General features: G+C 41.8%; 1 protein-coding gene across 5 annotated transcripts in view; it reads right to left on the bottom strand.

The window, feature by feature from the left end:
* LOC119967520 (kelch-like protein 29) overlaps nt 1-18,771 on the bottom strand; it is a 499,347-nt gene that overhangs the window by 295,905 nt on the left and 184,671 nt on the right. For all 5 annotated transcript variants that reach the window (XM_038800186.1, XM_038800188.1, XM_038800191.1 and 2 more), the window contains one exon: nt 15,928-16,241. In XM_038800186.1, coding sequence (XP_038656114.1) covers nt 15,928-16,200 — 273 coding nt within the window. In that variant the 5' untranslated portion in view covers nt 16,201-16,241. The remainder of the gene's footprint in view (nt 1-15,927; nt 16,242-18,771) is intronic.

Below are 18,771 nucleotides of genomic sequence, written 5' to 3'. Positions count from 1 at the left end.
GAATCTTGCTGGACAAAGCCACTAATATTGGACTTGGACTCACTGAACACTCCACTGACGTGAATTTATGGCAGTAATTTATTTGATTTTGAAAGAGGAAGTAAGAAAGTTAACTTTTATTTTTCAAATTGAATTAAATATACAGAATGGTAGCATAAGCATCTTGTTGATTGGAGTGTTCGCGCTTGCTCTGAACTGGCTTATTCTGTCCTGCACTGCAGTGATGTCATCGACTGATTTTTTTTTTCACCATGTTGCTCATTAGCAAGTTCCATGTTTGCTCACCTCAAGATACTCAAATCGCAATATTGACCATCTTTACCGTCATTCTGACAAGAGGGAAGTTTGGATTTCAATTCGGCAATTATTTATACACACTTGCCTTTACAAGTTAAAGAACATTGATCAATTTGTGTATTTTTGTGGCTCCTGTCTTTGTGCTCTGTGGGGTCAGGAGTGACAGAAGGCAAGGTAGGTGGGGGGGGGGGGGGGGGGAAAGAAATGAGCGCAGAACCCTACTAACTGTAAATCCACTTCTTTTGTTCAGGGACATGCCCTCGAAGACATTCACAGAAAACAATGCCTTTGGCCTATCGAGTCTGCATCGGATAGGCGCCGGAATGTGGCGACTAGGGGCTTTTCACAGTAACTTCATTGAAGCCTACTCGTGACAATAAGCGATTTACATTTAAGTGATTTACCTAACCGCACTTGGCTGTTGAATGTTATGACGTGTCAAGTGCTCATCCAGGTACTTTTTAAAGGATACGAGGCAACCCACCTCTACACCCTCACAGGCAGTGCATTCCAGACTGTCACCACCCTCTGGTTAAAAAGATTTTCCCTCACATCCCCCCCTAAACCTTCTGCCCCCCCCACCTTGAACTTGTCTCCTCGTGACTGTGACTTACTCTTCAAATAAGGGGGACAAGCTGATCCCTATCCACACCTCTCATAATCTTGTACACCTCTATCGTGTCACCCCTCAGTCTTATCTGCTCCAGCAAAAACAACCCAAGCCTATCCAAGCTCTCTTCGTAACTTAAATGTTCCACCCCAAACAACATCCTCTTGAATCTCCTCTGCACCCCCTCCAGTGCAATCACATCTTCCTATAATGTGGCAGCCAGAATTGCACACAGTACTCCAGCTGTGGCCTCATTAAAGTTCTATACAGCTCCAACATGACCTCCCTACTTTTGTAATATGCCTTTTTTAACCACCCTACTAACCTGCTCTTCTGCCTTCAGAAAAGAACAAACTCACCAAGGTCCCTTTGTTCCTTGGAACTTCCCAGTGGCCATCACATTCCTACAGTGGCCATTTTGCCCCACTGAGTCTGCACCAAACCTCTGAAAGAACACCCTATCTGGGCTCACTCCCCGCCTTCTCCCCGAAACCCCATAACCCTATCTAACTTGCACATCCTCGGACTCTAAGAGGCAATTTAACATGTTCAATCCACCTAACCAGCACTTCTTTGGAGCACCTGGAGAAACCCACGTAGAGACGAGGAGAGAGTGCAAACTCCACATAGGCACATACCCAAGGTTGGAATTGAAACCAAGGTAGTCACCCAAGGTTGGAATTGAAACCAAGTCCCACCGTTCATTGAATACTTCCTTGTCAGATTTCTCCTTCCAAAGTGCATCACCTCATATTTTTCAGAGTTAAATTCTATCTGCCTTTTGACCATCCCGTCTACATCTTCCTGCAAACCAGGACACACACCTCACTTTTAACCACCTTGCCAACCTTACTGATCCTGCCCCCCACATAGTCATCTATGTCGTTTATATAAATGATGAATAATCAGGGACCCAGCACAGATCCCTGTGGTAAGCCACTGGACACTAACTTCCTTCACTAAAGCAGCCGTCTGTCACCACCTTCTACAACTAAGCCAATTTTGAATTCACCTTATCAAATTACCCTGCATCCCATGTGCATTTGCTTTCTTTATAAGTCTCCCATGCAAGACCTTGTCAAAGGCTTTGCTTAAATCCATCTCAACTACATCAACTGCACTATCCTCATCTACACACCTGGTCACCTTCTCAAGAAAAAATCAAATTTGTTAGGCATGACCTTCCTCTGACAAAATGAACAAGAGCCTTTTAAATTAGAGACAGACAGCACAATGCAACATCAAATTAGATCAAACATAATTATGTTTCTTTTCTTTTTCTGAAATATATTTTGTTCCTGTCTCTGAAGAAGCAGTTTTGGAGGGGCCATAACAGCAGAAGAAGATATGAAAATGGAGAGGGGTGTATGGTGGAATTTAAATGCGAGAATTAGAATTAAAACATTGAGGCACTGGAGGGTGTAGACCAAGGTCAACAAGGATAGGGATGATGGACAAGTGGATGTGACAAGTAGAATATGAATAGCAGAGTTCTGGATGAACATAAGTTTACAGAAGTGGAGGGTTCAAGGCTGAGCAGTAAGGAAAATAATCAAATCTAAAGGTGATAAAAAGGGATGTCAAAAACCTTTCAATAATAATCTTTATTAATGTAAGTAGGCTTACATTAACACTGCAATGAAGTTACTGTGAAAAGCCCCTAGTCCCCACACTCTGGGACATGTTTAGGTACAATGAGGGAGAATTCAGAATGTCCAATTCACCTAACAAGCGCGTCTTTCGGGACTTGTTGGAGGGAACCCGAGCACCTTATGCAGACACGGGGGAAACATGCAGACTCCATACAGACAGTGGTCCATGTTGGGAATTGAACCTGGATCCCTGGCACTGTTAAGTAATCGTGCCGTCCTTTCATGCTGCCATCATGTGCCGCCAAGAGTCTAAAACTTCATTCATCAACTTCTAAGCATTGAGAAATAAGAACATATTTCCCTTCACCTAATTTCAACGATTTGCATACAGCAATGTTGATTGAGAAAAAATTGAACTTTTAATCATTGTTACAAAAGAAAATTTTATCTTGTTTTAAATAACTCTGCTCTGCTACACTCATTATAAAGAATTCAAGGATGTAATGATATTTATTAAGGCTTTTACTTCCTAACTGAAGCTCAGCTGACATTAACAATATTTGGAATAATATATTACAAGTGAAACATTTCATAACATATCTACTTGTTCAGCAGTGTTGTATTTTTGTTTAGTTGCCATGAAATACACTGATCCTACAGCTAATTTGCTTTATTGATGCATATTCATCATCTTTATTCTTATCTCAAAATCGAGTCTGAGGCATTGGACGTATTGTTGCATATGGACAGCTAACCCCTTTCCTTCCTGAGCCCAATAGAGAAGTGATAGTGTCACATTACCAGTTAACAAGATCAGAGTAGCAAATATCATCAGAACAGCAATCATTGTATAACAGGGATAATCTAGTTTTAGACTACAGCCTGTTGAAAGTTAGTTCTCCATTGATTTCATTCTCAGAATTTTCATGAATATATCATCCAACAATAAAGTGGCTATTTACATAATTTAAATGTTTCCAAATAACAACAGACTATTTACATAATTAATTAGATGGTTCAAAATTACAAGTGCTGAATATATATTCATTATTATTGTTATTTGAAACCATTTAAATGATTACGTAAATAGACATTATCAGTGGATGCAAAGAAATTGTTCAAAGTCTAAGCTTGTATTTACTGTTGGACGGGAAAGATGCTTGTTTAAAGTGTTGGGTGGAGTTTGGGGTTGAAATTTACTTCCTGACATACTTAATTTCATAAGATAAAAGTTACAATTATGAAGTATGGAAACAAAACTTGCCTATACAATGTTAACCATCAACAAAGCTGTATTTCAAACATTTTGCTTTGTCTTTCTACGGTATACTTTGGATTTAGTATTGGAAAATGTTTTGCAAATTATCCAATCCAAAATAGGATTTTGGTTTTGTGTTTAAGTACCCGAAAAAGAAATATACCTGTAAGCATAAACATTTAGAAAAAAAAAGTACAAATGTGTATACGCTCATTGGTGGAGTGGAGATAATTCTGTTCACTGATCAATTATTTTAATTTTCTCAGATGACGAATAAGTGAAAAGCCTAGGCCCATGCTACAGAATACCACCAAAGCTCAGAAACAGGTGAGAAAAGACAGCAAAATAGTGAGAAAAGATGGCAAAATTATGATTAAATAAGAACTATGGGCTTTAAAAGTCTGTGATGGTAGATATGAGGGAAGGACTGTGGGAGCATGGTGTTCTACTGCTCTGAGTCACTCAAACAATAAGTCAGGTTGGAAGATGATTGTGCCGCAATTCCTGTGAAGTTGCAACTGAGATTCAGCTACACTAAAGTTCACTACACCACATGCAGGAAGATGGAAAAAAATAAGGAATGGATGAATTTAGAGAAACTGAAAGGCAATTTTCATAGAGGTAATAGACTGAAGAGTGTTGATATAGTTGAGCTCCAATGTAGAAGACAAGAGATTGCAAGAGAAAAGGGGAAAAAGAAAAGTAAAGGAAGATAAGAAAAATAGGAGTTAAGAGGGAAAGGTTACCTGCCAACTTATCTAGAGGTTTCTTGCAATTAAGTTTTAGTCAAGTTATAATTCACATATAAAGGTAAAATATTAAGAATAGTTTCAGTAGCAAATTATTGTTCTGGCATAAGCAAGAATCCCAAAGTTGCAAGACTACAAATAAATGCTTAGGAAGTAATCTAGCCTCAACATTTTCTACTGGTGAAAAGTACTCCGTTCTTTTTAATGCTGGAGAATGGCATTTTTGTCAAAGGAGCTTTATATCTTCCTCTAGGATTGGTGAAAAACTCTACAGTTAAAAACCAATCACTTCCCTAGGAGGCTCTTTTCAGTTCAGTGTCACTGTGTACTTAATGCATAGATTCTTCCTCGGTATTTGAGAACAAACCAATAAAATTCCTTCTTTACAATGTTGGGTCCTTGATCTTGTGTGTTTTATCCTGGGGAGGGAATCTTTACAAGCAGATATGCTGCCAAAATAAATATTGCGATATTTTATCAGCAAATGCTGAAATTACACAATAATACCTTAGATACATAGACTGGTTCTGAATGTGAAACTCGTGTAAATTTCACATAATACCAGACTGTGGAAATATGCAATAACTTGCCTAAACAAGGATGACTTATGATCATTTCCATGCATGCTCCTGTTCTGAGACTGTCCTTATCCTACTTGGCTTTTTTAGTTTTTTTGTAAATGAGATAGTTCACTTTTGTTTAAAAAGACCCATTTAATGCTGTATCAATGATGACAAAATGTTTTGCTTTAACTCCTGAAAGTGAACCCATGGAAGGCGATGGGCCCGGACGGGATCCCTGGTCGTGCACTCAGAGCCTGCGCATACCAGCTGGCAGAGGTATTCACAGACATCTTTAACCTATCCCTACTCCACTCCGAGGTCCCCACCTGCTTCAAGAAGACCACCATCATACTGGTACCAAAGAAGAACCAGGTAAAGTACCTCAATGACTACCGCCCGGTGGCCCTGACGTCAGTTGTAATGGAGTGCTTCGAGAGGCTGATCATGAAGCGCATCACCTCTATACTCCCGGAACGCCTTGACCCACTTCAATTCGCATACCGTCGCAACCGGTCCACATCAGACGCCATTTCCCTGGCCCTACACTCATCCCTAGAGCATCTCGAAAACAAGGACTCCTACATCAGACTCCTATTTATTGACTACAGCTCCGCCTTCAACACCATAATCCCAGCCAAGCTCATATCAAAGCTCCAAAACCTAGGACTTAGCTCTCCACTCTGCAACTGGATCCTTGACTTTCTGACCAACAGACCACAGTCAGTAAGAATGAACACCAACACCTCCTCCACAATAGTCCTCAATACCGGTGCCCCGCAAGGCTGCGTACTTAGCCCCCTACTCTACTCCCTGTACACACACGACTGCGTGGCAAAACTTGGTTCCAACTCCATCTACAAGTTTGCTGACGATACGACCATAGTGGGCCGGATCTCGAATAATGACGAGTCCGAATACAGGAGGGAGATAGAGAACCTAGTGGAGTGGTGTAATGACAACAATCTCTCCCTCAATACCAGCAAAACTAAAGAGCTGGTCATCGACTTCAGGAAGCAAAGTACTGTACACACCCCTGTCAGCATCAACGGAGCCGAGGTGGAGATGGTGAGCAGTTTCAAATTCCTAGGGGTGCACATCACCAAAAATCTATCCTGGTCCACTCACGTCGACGCTATCACCAAGAAAGCACAACAGCGCCTATACTTCCTTGGGAAACTAAGGAAATTCGGCATGTCCACATTAACCCTTACCAACTTTTACAGATGCACTATAGAAAGCATCGTCGCGGGCTGCATCACAGCCTGGTATGGCAACTGCTCGGCCAGGGCCGCAAGGAACTTCAGAGAGTTGTGAATACCGCCCAGTCCATCACACAAACCTGCCTCCCATCCATTGATTCCATCTACACCTCCCGCTGCCGGGGGAAAGCGGGCAGCATAATCAAGGATCCCTCCCACCCGGCTTACTCACTTTTCCAACTTCTTCCATCGGGCAGGAGATTCAGAAGTCTGAGAACACGCACGAACAGACTCAAAAACAGTTTCTTCCCCACTGTCACCAGACTCCTAAATGACCCTCTTATTGAGTGACCTCATTAACACTACATCCTGTATGCTTCAACCGATGCCAATGCTTATGTAGTTACATTGCATATCTTGTGTTGCCCTATAATGTATTCTCATGTATTTTCTTGAATTGTTTAATTCCCTTTTCTTCCATGTACTGAATGATCTGTTGAGCTGCTTGCAGAAAAATATTTTTCACTGTACCTCGGTACACGTGACAATAAACAAATCCAATCCAATCCAACTCGCCATATATTTTCATATTTCCAATTTATTTGCATAAAGCTTTGGCAGCGCATCATATTTAAATTTTAGCTAATGCTATTGTCAGGACACCCTTGGCTAGTGCACGGTGAATTCCAGCCCCAGAGTCCCAACAGTGAATTAACCAATAATTTGTATATAGTTTCTGAGATCTTTGGCCCTCGATTGTTCCAATGATTTCCAGGCACCAGATTTGTAAGTGAAACATAACTGTTTATTTATAACAAAAATAGAGAAGACACACAATCCTTACAATAAAATAATGGCCAGCTAATCTGCTAATACCCCATTTTTACTGTCCCACTCTGGACCCAAACACACCCAGGACAGACACACACACACACAGAGGAAGGGAAATTAGTAAAATGATATGGATTAAAATGGAAAAAAGAGAGATGAGTATCCTTGTTTCCAATATTGAAGTTGTTGTAGCGAGGCACCCTCTTCAGATGCGGAGTATTTCATTGGATTGCTAATGAGGATCCTCTGGCAGATGCATTCAAGTCAAAACCCCTAGACTGTAGGATATCCTGTGGGGAGTCACTTTCAATTTATTAACCTGGGATTTCACTCAAAGATCTTTAGTTTGATTATTTAGACAGAGGCCATCGGGTAAGAGAGCGAGAGATCTAGGCTTTGACCCTCCAGCTTCTAATCAAAATAGTACAAAGTCAAATGAAGCCTTTCTGCCTTGGCAGAACATTCCAGAGTGAATTGTCAGCTAAAAGCCTGACAATGTAAACAGCTCATTAGCCGCCAGATAAGTCTATCACTATGCATCATTACTGGTGTCAGACCTAACAGCACATCTTGCTGGAGGTTTCTTTTTTTAAATTAAAGATTTAAGTCCATCTTAACTGTCCAGGTACAAACATTGAAATAAGAGAACAGAAATTAAAAGGAAAGAACAGACAGGAGCTGGAGTCACATGTAGGCCAGACCAGGGAAGGGCGACAGATTTCCTTCCCTAAAAGGACATTAGTGAACCAGATTAGTTTTTATGACCATCGGCAACCAGATGGATTTTTATGACCATCTACAATGGCTTCATGGTCATCTTTAGACTTTTAATTCAGATTTTTAAAAAAAAAATTGAATTCAAATTTCACTATTTGCCATGGTGGAATTTGAACCCAGGGCCCTAGAACATGATTGTGAGTCTGGATTAGTAGCCCAGCAACAATACCACTACATTACTGCCTCCCCTATATCAGGTCAGACAAGGTAGATCTAGCCTCACCCTTGAAGAATGAACTTTAACTGGTACAAGTATCAAGAGGAGTAAAAAGTCTTTAGCTAAGTGACAGCATTAATATCATTAAGTCAAAAGGAGTAGTGTTCACTGTGTTAAAATATTTCAAGGCTTACAAACATGTAGTTTGTGGTGCTCTCTCATCCTTTACATGCATGCACCCAATTAAAAGTGAACAACAAGGGTTATGCAACTGTTTGTTTGTATGTCATTAACCCCACTCAGGTCTGTTGCTGACTCCTAAGTTTGGTGCATGTCATGGGAAATGAAACACATGCTCAGTCTTTTTCACTTCAAAATGAAAGATGGTTTGCACATGGCAAGCCACACCACACTCTCATTGTATACAGTATACAAAAGCAAATTCTGAGCTTCAAATGGAATAAACTCCGGTTGCATTCCACAAAAGGCAGGATATAAAGTCTGTGAAATAATAACCCAGGCAGCAAAGACAAAAGTGTACCTTTCTTTCCAAAAGTTTCCCAAGGAGTTGCACAAACATTGGACCATTAAATGGTTAGCACAATTGTATTAAGTATAAAACACTAATTGTGCTTTATTTTACCTCACAGACAGCATAACCTGTATGAAACATTTTATTTGTAGGAAATCCGGAAAGTAGTTTAATGTCTCTAAAACTATGAGCATAATGGATATCTTGTTTGCTCAATGATTGAATGGCAATCTATGCACTACACAATAAACAATTTACCATGATTAGGGGCAGCAGGGTAGCATGGTGGTTAGTATAAATGCTTCACAGCTCCAGGGTCCCAGGTTCGATTCCCGGCTGGGTCACTGTCTGTGTGGAGTCTGCACGTCCTCCCCCTGTGTGCGTGGGTTTCCTCCGGGTGCTCCGGTTTCCTCCCACAGTCCAAAGATGTGCGGGTTAGGTGGATTGGCCATGCTAAATTGCCCGTAGTGTCCTAATAAATGTAAGGTTAAGGGGGGGGTTGTTGGGTTACGGGTATAGGGTGGATACGTGGGTTTGAGTAGGGTGATCATGGCTCGGCACAACATTGAGGGCCGAAGGGCCTGTTCTGTGCTGTACTGTTCTATGTTCTATGATTGTGGATAATTTGTAAGTCAGCGCAGCACCCAGGAAACAATATTGAGTGTATGTCAACCTCACCCATTTGGGTTGAAGTAAATGGAGAATTAGGCAGAGTATTATTAAGCAGAGAATACACCTTCAACCAATCTGATTCCGTTAGTTGCTTGTCAGGTGAGTGGGTTAAACTGACCTCCTCGGCTTATCACTAGGTCTGCAATCAAACCATTCTCATAGAAAAAGGTGTTGGCAAACGGAGTTACAGTATTCCATTAAGTCTAGCTGACTGGAACATCCAAAGATGTGCGGATTAGGTAGATTAGCGATGATAAATTTCCCCTTGGGGTCCAGATAAGGTTATGGGGGAGGGGAGAGGGACACGGAGGTGAGCACTGCTGCCTCACAGCGCTGCGGTCCCAGTTTCGATCGTGGCCCCAGGTCACTGTACGTGTGGAGTTTGCACATTCTCCTAGTGTCTGCGTGGGTCTTACCCCCACAGCCGAAAGATGTGCAGGGTAGGTAGATTGGCAACGCTAAATTGCCCCTTAATTGGTAAAAAAAAGAATTGGGCTGACTAAATTTAAAAAATAAAGAATTCAGTTATGGGGTTAAGGGGATAGGGCAAGGTGGATGGGGAGTGGACGTGGATAGAGTGCTGTTTCGAAGGGTCAGTGCAGACTTGATGGGCCAAGTGGCCTCCTTATGCATATAGGGATTCCATGAACGCTTCTGGTCATATAGAACTTACACTTCCCCATTATAACATCTAGCTCTTCCTTAAATATATCCCTGGTTTTTCATTCTTATTTGGAAGCCCTTCCTGCATATTGGCCACTCTGCATGATATTGGGGTGGTGATTGGAAATATTGACAATCATTAGAATTTAACTGAATTCAGGATTGTAAGGATATTTGAGTCATTAGCTAATATAATTATTTTTTATTGAAGTCTCAATTGAGAATATAGTTGGCAGGCTAGGTTTCTATTACAATCCTTAGCAATGAACTATACTTCACAATACTAGCTTAGAAACAGCAAAATGATGTTCAACTTATACAATTATTTTACTTTGAATAACAACTAATCTTAAAACTCAGTGAACTAAATTATTATCGTGCTTCAAGTAAATTGCAATTTTTCAATTTCTTTTCTGGTACTCTCTCTTCCAGTTGACTTTGATTAAAATCCCTCCCTGTATCTTTCAGTGAAAAATGTGCTGAGTTAGCTTAGCCTAAGTCCCTGCTAGCAACACAAAGAAAGACTGCAAATCATAATGTTAGGTTAAGATCAGTTTAGATTTGGAAGAAGAGGAACAGTCTGACACTCGAAGAGAATTAAAAATCAACCTACAGCTATTAAAAAGCTTAGTTTCAGTGGGCATGAAAATTAAATTACACTGATTACATCCACCCAAGAGGGTAGTCTGTGTCTCTGTTTAATATCTTATTAGGCCAGAACTTCAGGGCTCTCCAGCCTCGTATTGGAGTGTGGTACCCCAAAGATTCACTGGGGAATCTTCTTCAGATGTTCCCAGGTAAGGTTTGCATAGCAATTGCCCAGAAGTGGAAACTTCCCCAGGCCAACTACAGTGCACTGGAAACCATTCCAAACTGCAAATTAAATCACAAACACCAGAATTACATCAATAGTCACCCAGAAAATGTTAGAAGGGTTAAAACCTCTTCTAACTTCTGGACAACTATTGTACAGATTCAGACTGAAGCCCTACAGTACTCCTCCCACATTCACAACCCCCAGCGGACTACCCCCATGCCCCGACTACCCCACCCACTGGACTCTCCCCAAACCGCCAATTATCCCCACAGGTCACCCAGCCCTGACTACCAGTCTTTTAGCCTCCTTCCCCACCGCCCTAACAGGCCCAACTCTCACCCACAAGCTTGACCCCCCACCCCCCCGAAGACCCACCCTGATCCGACGTTGGTTGGTACTCCAAGTTCAAGTCTATTATAGTATGCAATTCAAAAGACAATGCCTCCAACGGTGCAACACTCTTTCAGCATGCAGTGGAATCTCTGCCTGGATGACGTGTTCAGGTCCCTGGAGTAAGACTAAAATTCTGACTCTCTGACAAATGTTCGGAGAAGGCCTAAAAGCCCAGAGAAACTAGAAATTGGTAGTAAATATGTCCTTGCCAGAGTTGTCCATGTTCAGAGATCAGATGAAAACATTCCACCAGTATATTCGGCTGGCAAAACTCTTGTAAATAAGTGGAGTCAAATGCACATGCTTGTTTCAACTACCAAGCTGAAATTAAAACTACGTTAACTGACATTGTTTACCTTTGAAACCATTCAGAAGTATATTTCATTTTTGGTGCTACAATTGCTCAACACTAAAATAACTGACCAGTAAAATGAATCGTTTCTTCAATATAGTGAATTTATATAGAAATCTCAAATCCATTTAATATTTCTGCAGCAGTCATATCATATGGGGAAATAATTTTTAGTCCAAAGTGCCAAATGCTGAAATGCACTTTCATTTGAAAGAAAATCCAAGCATCCCATTTCTCATTTTCGCCTTAATTCTTCAGAATTTCATACTCTTATGACCCCAACATTTAGAGTCTCACTATCTGCCCCATGATGTGTGTTGAAGTTCCACTTGAGAGGTGGAAAAGTAGAAATAGACAACAAGAGATCTGAAAATAAAGCAATCAGTGCAACATGAAAGAAAGTGACATCTAGATAATGACTAGCAACTCCTACCTACCTCCTCGAAGGCTATCAGAGTGCCGAAGACGCTTTAGTGCCTCAACATGACCAACTACATTCAAGTCCATATTTCCATTTGTAATTAATATATAATTTGTACTTTTCAGACAGCAGACTGATATTTTCCCTATAGATGCATTCAGAAATCTTTGCATTATATGATCTGCAGTGACACTGCACATGGTCAACTTCAATTCTTTTTCAGTGATCACTCTCCAATGAGTTTCATTGTGCACCTCAAAAACTCTGTCACTGGTCATGGGTTCTGTGGATCCTTGCGTGATGAGTCCGACTTAAGAGCTACATCTCTGACCGCACACTTGGCAGGTGTTTCCGGAATGTGGGATTGGTCCTTGGGCTCAAATTCATTAGTATTCTTCCCCAAGGCTCCTTTCCCAGACCTCTTCTTGTCGTTGGGTGTTCTGGAAGAATTGTGTGCCTTCAATCAGGAGGTTCCTCCAAATAGGTCTATTCTGAACAAGGGCCTCCTAGGCATTGATGTCTATGTTGAATTTCTTGAGGTAAGCCTTCAGGGTGTCTTGAAGTGCTCCCTTTGTCCTCCTCTTGTTCTGGAGCCATCCTTGAGATGGACAGATTTGCTTTGGCAGTCAGGACTCCGGTATTCTAAGCACGTGGCTGGACCAGCAGAGCTGGTTTCGGAAAATAAAGGCCTCAATGCAAATGCTCCTGGCTCCTTTAAGGACACTAAAGTTAGTAATCCTGTCCTCACAGCTGGTGTAGAGAATCCATCTCACATAGCATTGATGTTTCCTCTCCAGGGCCTCGAGGTGGCGTTTGTATGCAATCCAGGTTTTTGAGCCGTATAGAAGTGGGAGGGCAATTGCCTTGTACACAAGGATCATAGTATCAACACTGATGTCACCATAATCCAAGAGTCATCCTTGGGGGTCTGAGGTGGTGCTTGCGGATTGAATACAATGTCAGACTTGGATGAGAGGTAGCTCTTTAAGTAGGGGAAATGGTCCATGTTTTGAAGGATTTCACCATTGATCTTAATGGAGGAATCTTGCCCCGAGGGGGAATCGTAAAGGACTTAAATCTTACTGAGGCTGAGACCAGTTCTTCTTAATGCTCATGTAATGGTGTCATTTAAATTTTTTTTTACTGTACCCAATTCATTTGTTCCCAATTAAGGGGCAATTTAGCATGGCCAATCCACCTAGCCTGCACATCTTTGGGTTGTGGGGGCAAAACCCACGCAAACATGGGGGGGGGAATGTGCAAACTCCACAAGGATAGTGACCCAGAACCGGGATCGAACCTGGGACCTCGGCGCCGTGAGGCTACAGGGCTAACCCTCTGCACCACCGTTCTGCCCTTGTAATGGTGTCATGCATGGCTTGGAGATTCTCTTCTGAGAGAGTGGAGATGGCGATGTTATCCACATACTGAAGTTCCAGGAGTGATATCAGTGCCATTTTCTTCTTGCATTTCAACCGGTTGAGGTTGAAAAGCTTTCCGTCAATCCTGTAGACAATGTCCACTCCACTGGGAAGCTTGTTCTTGACAAGGTGAAGGAAGCTGCCGATGAAAATGGAGGAAAGTGTGGGGGCGATGACACATTCCTGTAGCACAGTGGTTAGCACAACTGCATCACAGCTCCAGGGTCCCAGGGCAATCCCTGACTTGGGTCACTGTCTGTGCGGAGTTTGCACGTTCTCCCCGTGTCTGCGTGGGTTTCCTCCAGGTGCTCCGGTTTCCTTCCACAGTCCAAAGATGTGCAGGTTAGATGGATTGGCCATGCTAAATTGCCCTTAATGTTCAAAATTGCCCTTCGTGTTGGGTGGGGTTGCTGGGTTATGGGGATGGGGTGAAAGGGTGGGCTCGGGAGGGGTGCTCTTTCCAAGAGCCGGTGTGGACTCAATGGGCTGAATGGCCTCCTTCTGCACTGTAAAAAAAATTCTATGACTCCAGTCTTGACTCCAAAGTTTTCTGCCTCATTCCTGTCCGTAAGGACTGACGCTGCCATCTTATCATGGAGTCGGAGGATTTTGATAAATTTCTTTGGACAACCGGGCTTTGGCAGGGTCCACAGAACTGACCGAGTCAAAAGCCTTGATCAGATCGATGAAGCTATGTAGAGCAATTGATATTGTTTCTGACATTTCTCTTGAAGTTATCGAGCAGTGAAAATAATATCCATTGTTCCATGGTTTGGTTGTAAGGTACACTGGTGTTACAGAAGGATTTCTTCGGAGACTGGGAGAAGGTGGCTTGCAAGGATTCAGTTGATGATCTTCCCGATGATGGAGAGTAGAGAGATTCCTTACTGGTTCCCACACTCCGCTTTGTCTCCTTTCTTGAAGGTGGTGGTGATGACTGCATCATAGAGGTTGGCAGGAATTTATTTTCTGTCCCAGAATTTCAGGAACAGCTGATGGAGATGAAAGGTAATCTCTTCTCCTCCAAATTTGAAAATCTTCACTGGAATCCCATCACTCACTCGTACAACGTTTCCATTCTCATGTGTTTAATGGCGGGTTCGACCTTCATCCATGTTTGGCGGGAGTCCAAGATCATCTTTGAAGGAGAGTTGGCGGATTTCCTCAAACACGTCCTCATCTATGATGGGGTTACATCATGGTTTATAAGTTCTTTGGCATGTTCTCTTCATCGAAGGCTGGTGATTTTTGTGTCTTAGAAGGGTTCCGTCCTTACTCTGCACTAGTTTGGGGCCTAAGGTGTTAGGTCCATGTATTGCCTTGGTGGCACTGAAGAAGTGTTGTGCTCATCAGAGAGGACTGCAGCTCCTTAGCTTTCTCTGTCCACCATTGCTTCTCGATTTTCCCTAGTTCTTCTTTGTACCTTCTCCACTGCTATTTGAGAAGTTCTCCTCTCTGCCTTACTGGAGAGCTTTACTTATCTCATCGATGAGGTCTTGGATGGTGTGGTCATTTTTATAAAACCAGTCTTGGTGTTTCCTGGTCTTGTAGCCGATGGTTTCCTCACAGCTTGGGATGATGGCTGTCTTCAGAACATAGTCTGGAACAAGTGGGTGTAACATTTGTATATTCATCTGAAATTGAGAATGCCTCCTCCCTGCTCTGTGGATAAACTCGTGTCACATCATATTATTGGAATTTAGGGACCATTGAATTTTTACTTTTAAGTGGCATGGTCATCAAAATCTAATTCAAAATAAAATGTTTTTCAGTTCCTGATTTTAGCACAAAGACCACTAAAAAAACAACTTTAGTTATTTAGACCAAAGAGAAAATGCTGGAAAATCTCAGCAGGTCTGGCAGCATCTGCAGGGAGAGAAAAGAGCTAACGTTTCGAGTCCAGGTGACCCCTTGTCAAAGCTCTTTGACAAAGGGGCTTTGACAAAGGGTCAGCTGGACTCGAAACGTTAGCTCTTTTCTCTCCCTATAGATGCTGCCAGACCTGCTGAGATTTTCCAGCATTTTCTCTTTGGCTTCAGATTCCAGCATTTGCAGTAATTTGCTTTTATTTAGATTTAGACAGTGAAATTACCCCGTTTGCATACAAATATTTAATGCACCCCCAATGGACATTCCTTTTGAATTTTCCTTTTCGAATTGCATCGACACATTTAAAATAAATAAATAGGTTAATTCCACCATTTAAAATGGTAAATAAAAGAAATGATGCAAAGTAGAATTTATACAGAGATAAAAGCAAATTACTGCAGATGCTGGAATCTGAAACTAAAACAGAAAATACTGAACAACCGCAGCAGGTCTGACAGCATCTGTGGAGAGAGAGAAGGGAGCTAATGCTTTGAGTCTGGATGACTCTTGGGATTGCCCAGTATTTTCAGAATTTGTACAGGTGTGGCTTGCAATTTTCTGAAATAGCATACGGCGAAGTTAAACAAAAAAGTAAATTGATCTTCTAGTCAAGTAGGGCAGAAAATTCCTTAATCAAATTCTCCCGTGTCAAAACGTAAAAGCCAACTTAATGCAAGAAGGAATCAGTATAAACTGTATTATGAAAATATGAACCAGTGTATAATACAGGAAAATATCTCATAACATAGCCCACCTTAGAAGCTGTTGTTGTGGAAGGAACAGAGCTGCCCATTAAATTGGTCATCATTTCATTGCTTGCTGTGGTGCAGACAGGTGTGACTGGAGTTAAGAGGCGAGAGGGAACAATTGGCAGTGGCAGAAGACCAGGTCTATTAGTGATGTTGTTACTGTTGGCAATGCCACTGCTGCAGTTGGTATTATTTACATTGCTACAGCTGGTGCTTCGTTCCCGCCAGTCCCACCCGATGCGATAATCTCTCTCATACCGGCTGTGATGCCGTGACATCTCCAAAGTACACTCTTCTTTTCAGAGGAAGTTAACAGGATCTGGAATTTAAATATTTTAATATTAATAGGCGGTCGCACATTTAACATTTAACAATTGCACATTTTGTTTGCAAATTAGTTTGTATCTTCTATAGCTTGCTAATGTACAAATGATAAAGCCAGAACAATTGAATTATATTACATTTGCTGCTAACACATCATGCAGTGAAAACCATCATAATTCTACGACTGCTCATTTCAATGATATGCCATTTCAAATTTACAGGGTAGTTTTAATGTGACATTAGTGTAAATTATACAAATGAGCAGATTTACACCTGGCTGAGTAAATAAGAGGCAGAACACGTTTATAGGAGTAGCTTTTTTGAATTCTGCTAAAGTTGCATATTATGAATAATATATTCAGCAAAAAAAATCACTTCAGCGACCATTTAATTTAAGAGATGAACTGCAGCAAAAACCACTACCTTTGAACGACACAAAATGCATGAGTTAAATGTATCTGAATTCATAATCTTAACAGTATATTGTGATATGTTGCATATAATTTTCAAATATGCTCAGGCAATTATTTGAAATTATTCATCAACAGCATCACCCCAGATTAAAAATAACTGTTTTAAGGCACCAATAAAACAGATTACAACAAAATAACAGCCTATGGTTTGGCTAATGAATTGTTTGGGGAAATAGAAAAGTTTAAGTAACACAGAAAATGTATTTTTCAGATACAAAATCACTTCAATTCTTTTTCTCCTTGAGCACATAACCATTTGCAGCTGACAGATCACAGGCTTTAACCAAAATCACCACTGCATAACAGCTAAAGGCTAATAGAGAACAGCATGAGCTGACTTGGCTAATAATTTGCTGCTTTCCTACGATTTACTTATTTTCTTTCACACTACCATATCCAGCATTGCATATACACATGAATAAATGTGTAAAAGGCTTGCAAAGGTGGAATTCAGTGCACCACAACACAACACTAACTGTTTAAGTAAATGGGAGGAATTCTCCTAAAGAAACATAGAAAATAGGAGCAGGAGAAGGCCCTTTGAGCCTGCTCCACCATTCATTAAGATCATGGCTGATCATTCAACTCAATAGCCTAATCTGGCTTTCCCTCCCATTTCCATTGATCCCGTTGCCCTAAGTGGTATATCTAACTGCTTCTTAAAATCTACTCAACTACTTGCTGTAGTAATGAATTCCACAGGCTGACCACTCTCTGGGTGAAGAAATTTCCCCATCTCTGTCCTAAATGGTCTACCCCGTATCCTCAGGCTGTGACCCCTGGTTCTGGACACATCCACCATCGGGAACATCCTTCCTACATTTACCCTGTCCATTCCTCTTGAGCTCCAGTGAATACAATCCAAACTGATTCAATCTCTTTTCATACGTTAGTCCTGCTATCCCAGGAATCAGCCTGGTAAACCTTCGCTGCACTCCCTCTAGCAAAACTGCACAAAATCTGAACTTGAGTCCTGTGGTAGGGGTAGAGTCAGAAATTGTTTTGCGCTGCAAGAGAGCAGTCAACCTTTCCTAACTCTGGAGGAAGCATCAGATTGGATTTTGAAAACTGGTTTGGGGATCCAAAACCTGAATGAATTCCATGTCACAACACTATATGCAAGCTGCATCGTGCCTATGCATTGATCCTCAAAAGAGCTCGATGCCCAATTAGAGTTGCTGAGCACCTTGTGGAGGCAGGATCGGCCAACCTGTTTCGAGCAGTAAAGGCAGATATCAGTCATAGTGGGGGCTTCCCGTCCCTTGCTGATTTGAGCAGGTAGCTCCTCAGAGGTCCATGAGGTCAAATAAGGTGGACAGCAGCTTTGCACAAGGCTGGGGCCAGCGCATATGCCACTATTAGTTGCATCAATCGATTTTTCTCAAATCCATGTCCGAATGAATGTATTCAGGCCCTGTGACAAAAATGACATTGTGGAACACGCAAAAGACTGTTCAGTGTTGCCGGGTCAAGTTTTGAAAATTTAATTCAGTTCTGGACAGGCACCTCAACAAGCTCCTTAAGGAATTTAAAAGAGCTGCTAATTGGAGGCGAGTGCCTTCCTCATTCGCTCATCACCACCTGCCCACTGAAGCGGTCAATGTCCAAATGAAACAAGATCTGGACAATATCCAGGCTGAGAAATAGCAAGTAAGCTTTGTGCCAGACAAGTACCAGGCAATGGCCATCTCTAGAAAAGAGAATCGAACCAATCGCCCTCTTTACATTCAATGGTACTGCCATCGCTGATTCCCCGACTATCAATATGTTGGGGTTTCCATTGACCAGAAGCTGAACTGGACCAGTCAGATACTGTGGCTACAATAGCAGGTCAAAAGGTTAGGAATCCTGCGACAAGGAACTCAACTGCTGACTTTCCAAAGCCTGTCCACAATCTACAAGGCACTGGTCATGAGTGTGATGGAATACTCTCCCCTTACCTGGATGTGTGCCGCACCAAAAACTCTCAAGGAGCTTGACAACAGCCAGGACAAAGCAGCCCACTTGATTGGCACCACTTCCAAACATTCATTCTCTCCACCCCTAACACAC

Source organism: Scyliorhinus canicula, chromosome 6 (assembly GCF_902713615.1).
Source record: "Scyliorhinus canicula chromosome 6, sScyCan1.1, whole genome shotgun sequence".
Classification (NCBI taxonomy): domain Eukaryota; kingdom Metazoa; phylum Chordata; class Chondrichthyes; order Carcharhiniformes; family Scyliorhinidae; genus Scyliorhinus; species Scyliorhinus canicula.
Note: the sequence above shows the minus strand (reverse complement) of the source record. Positions and strands in the feature narration are given on the sequence as shown.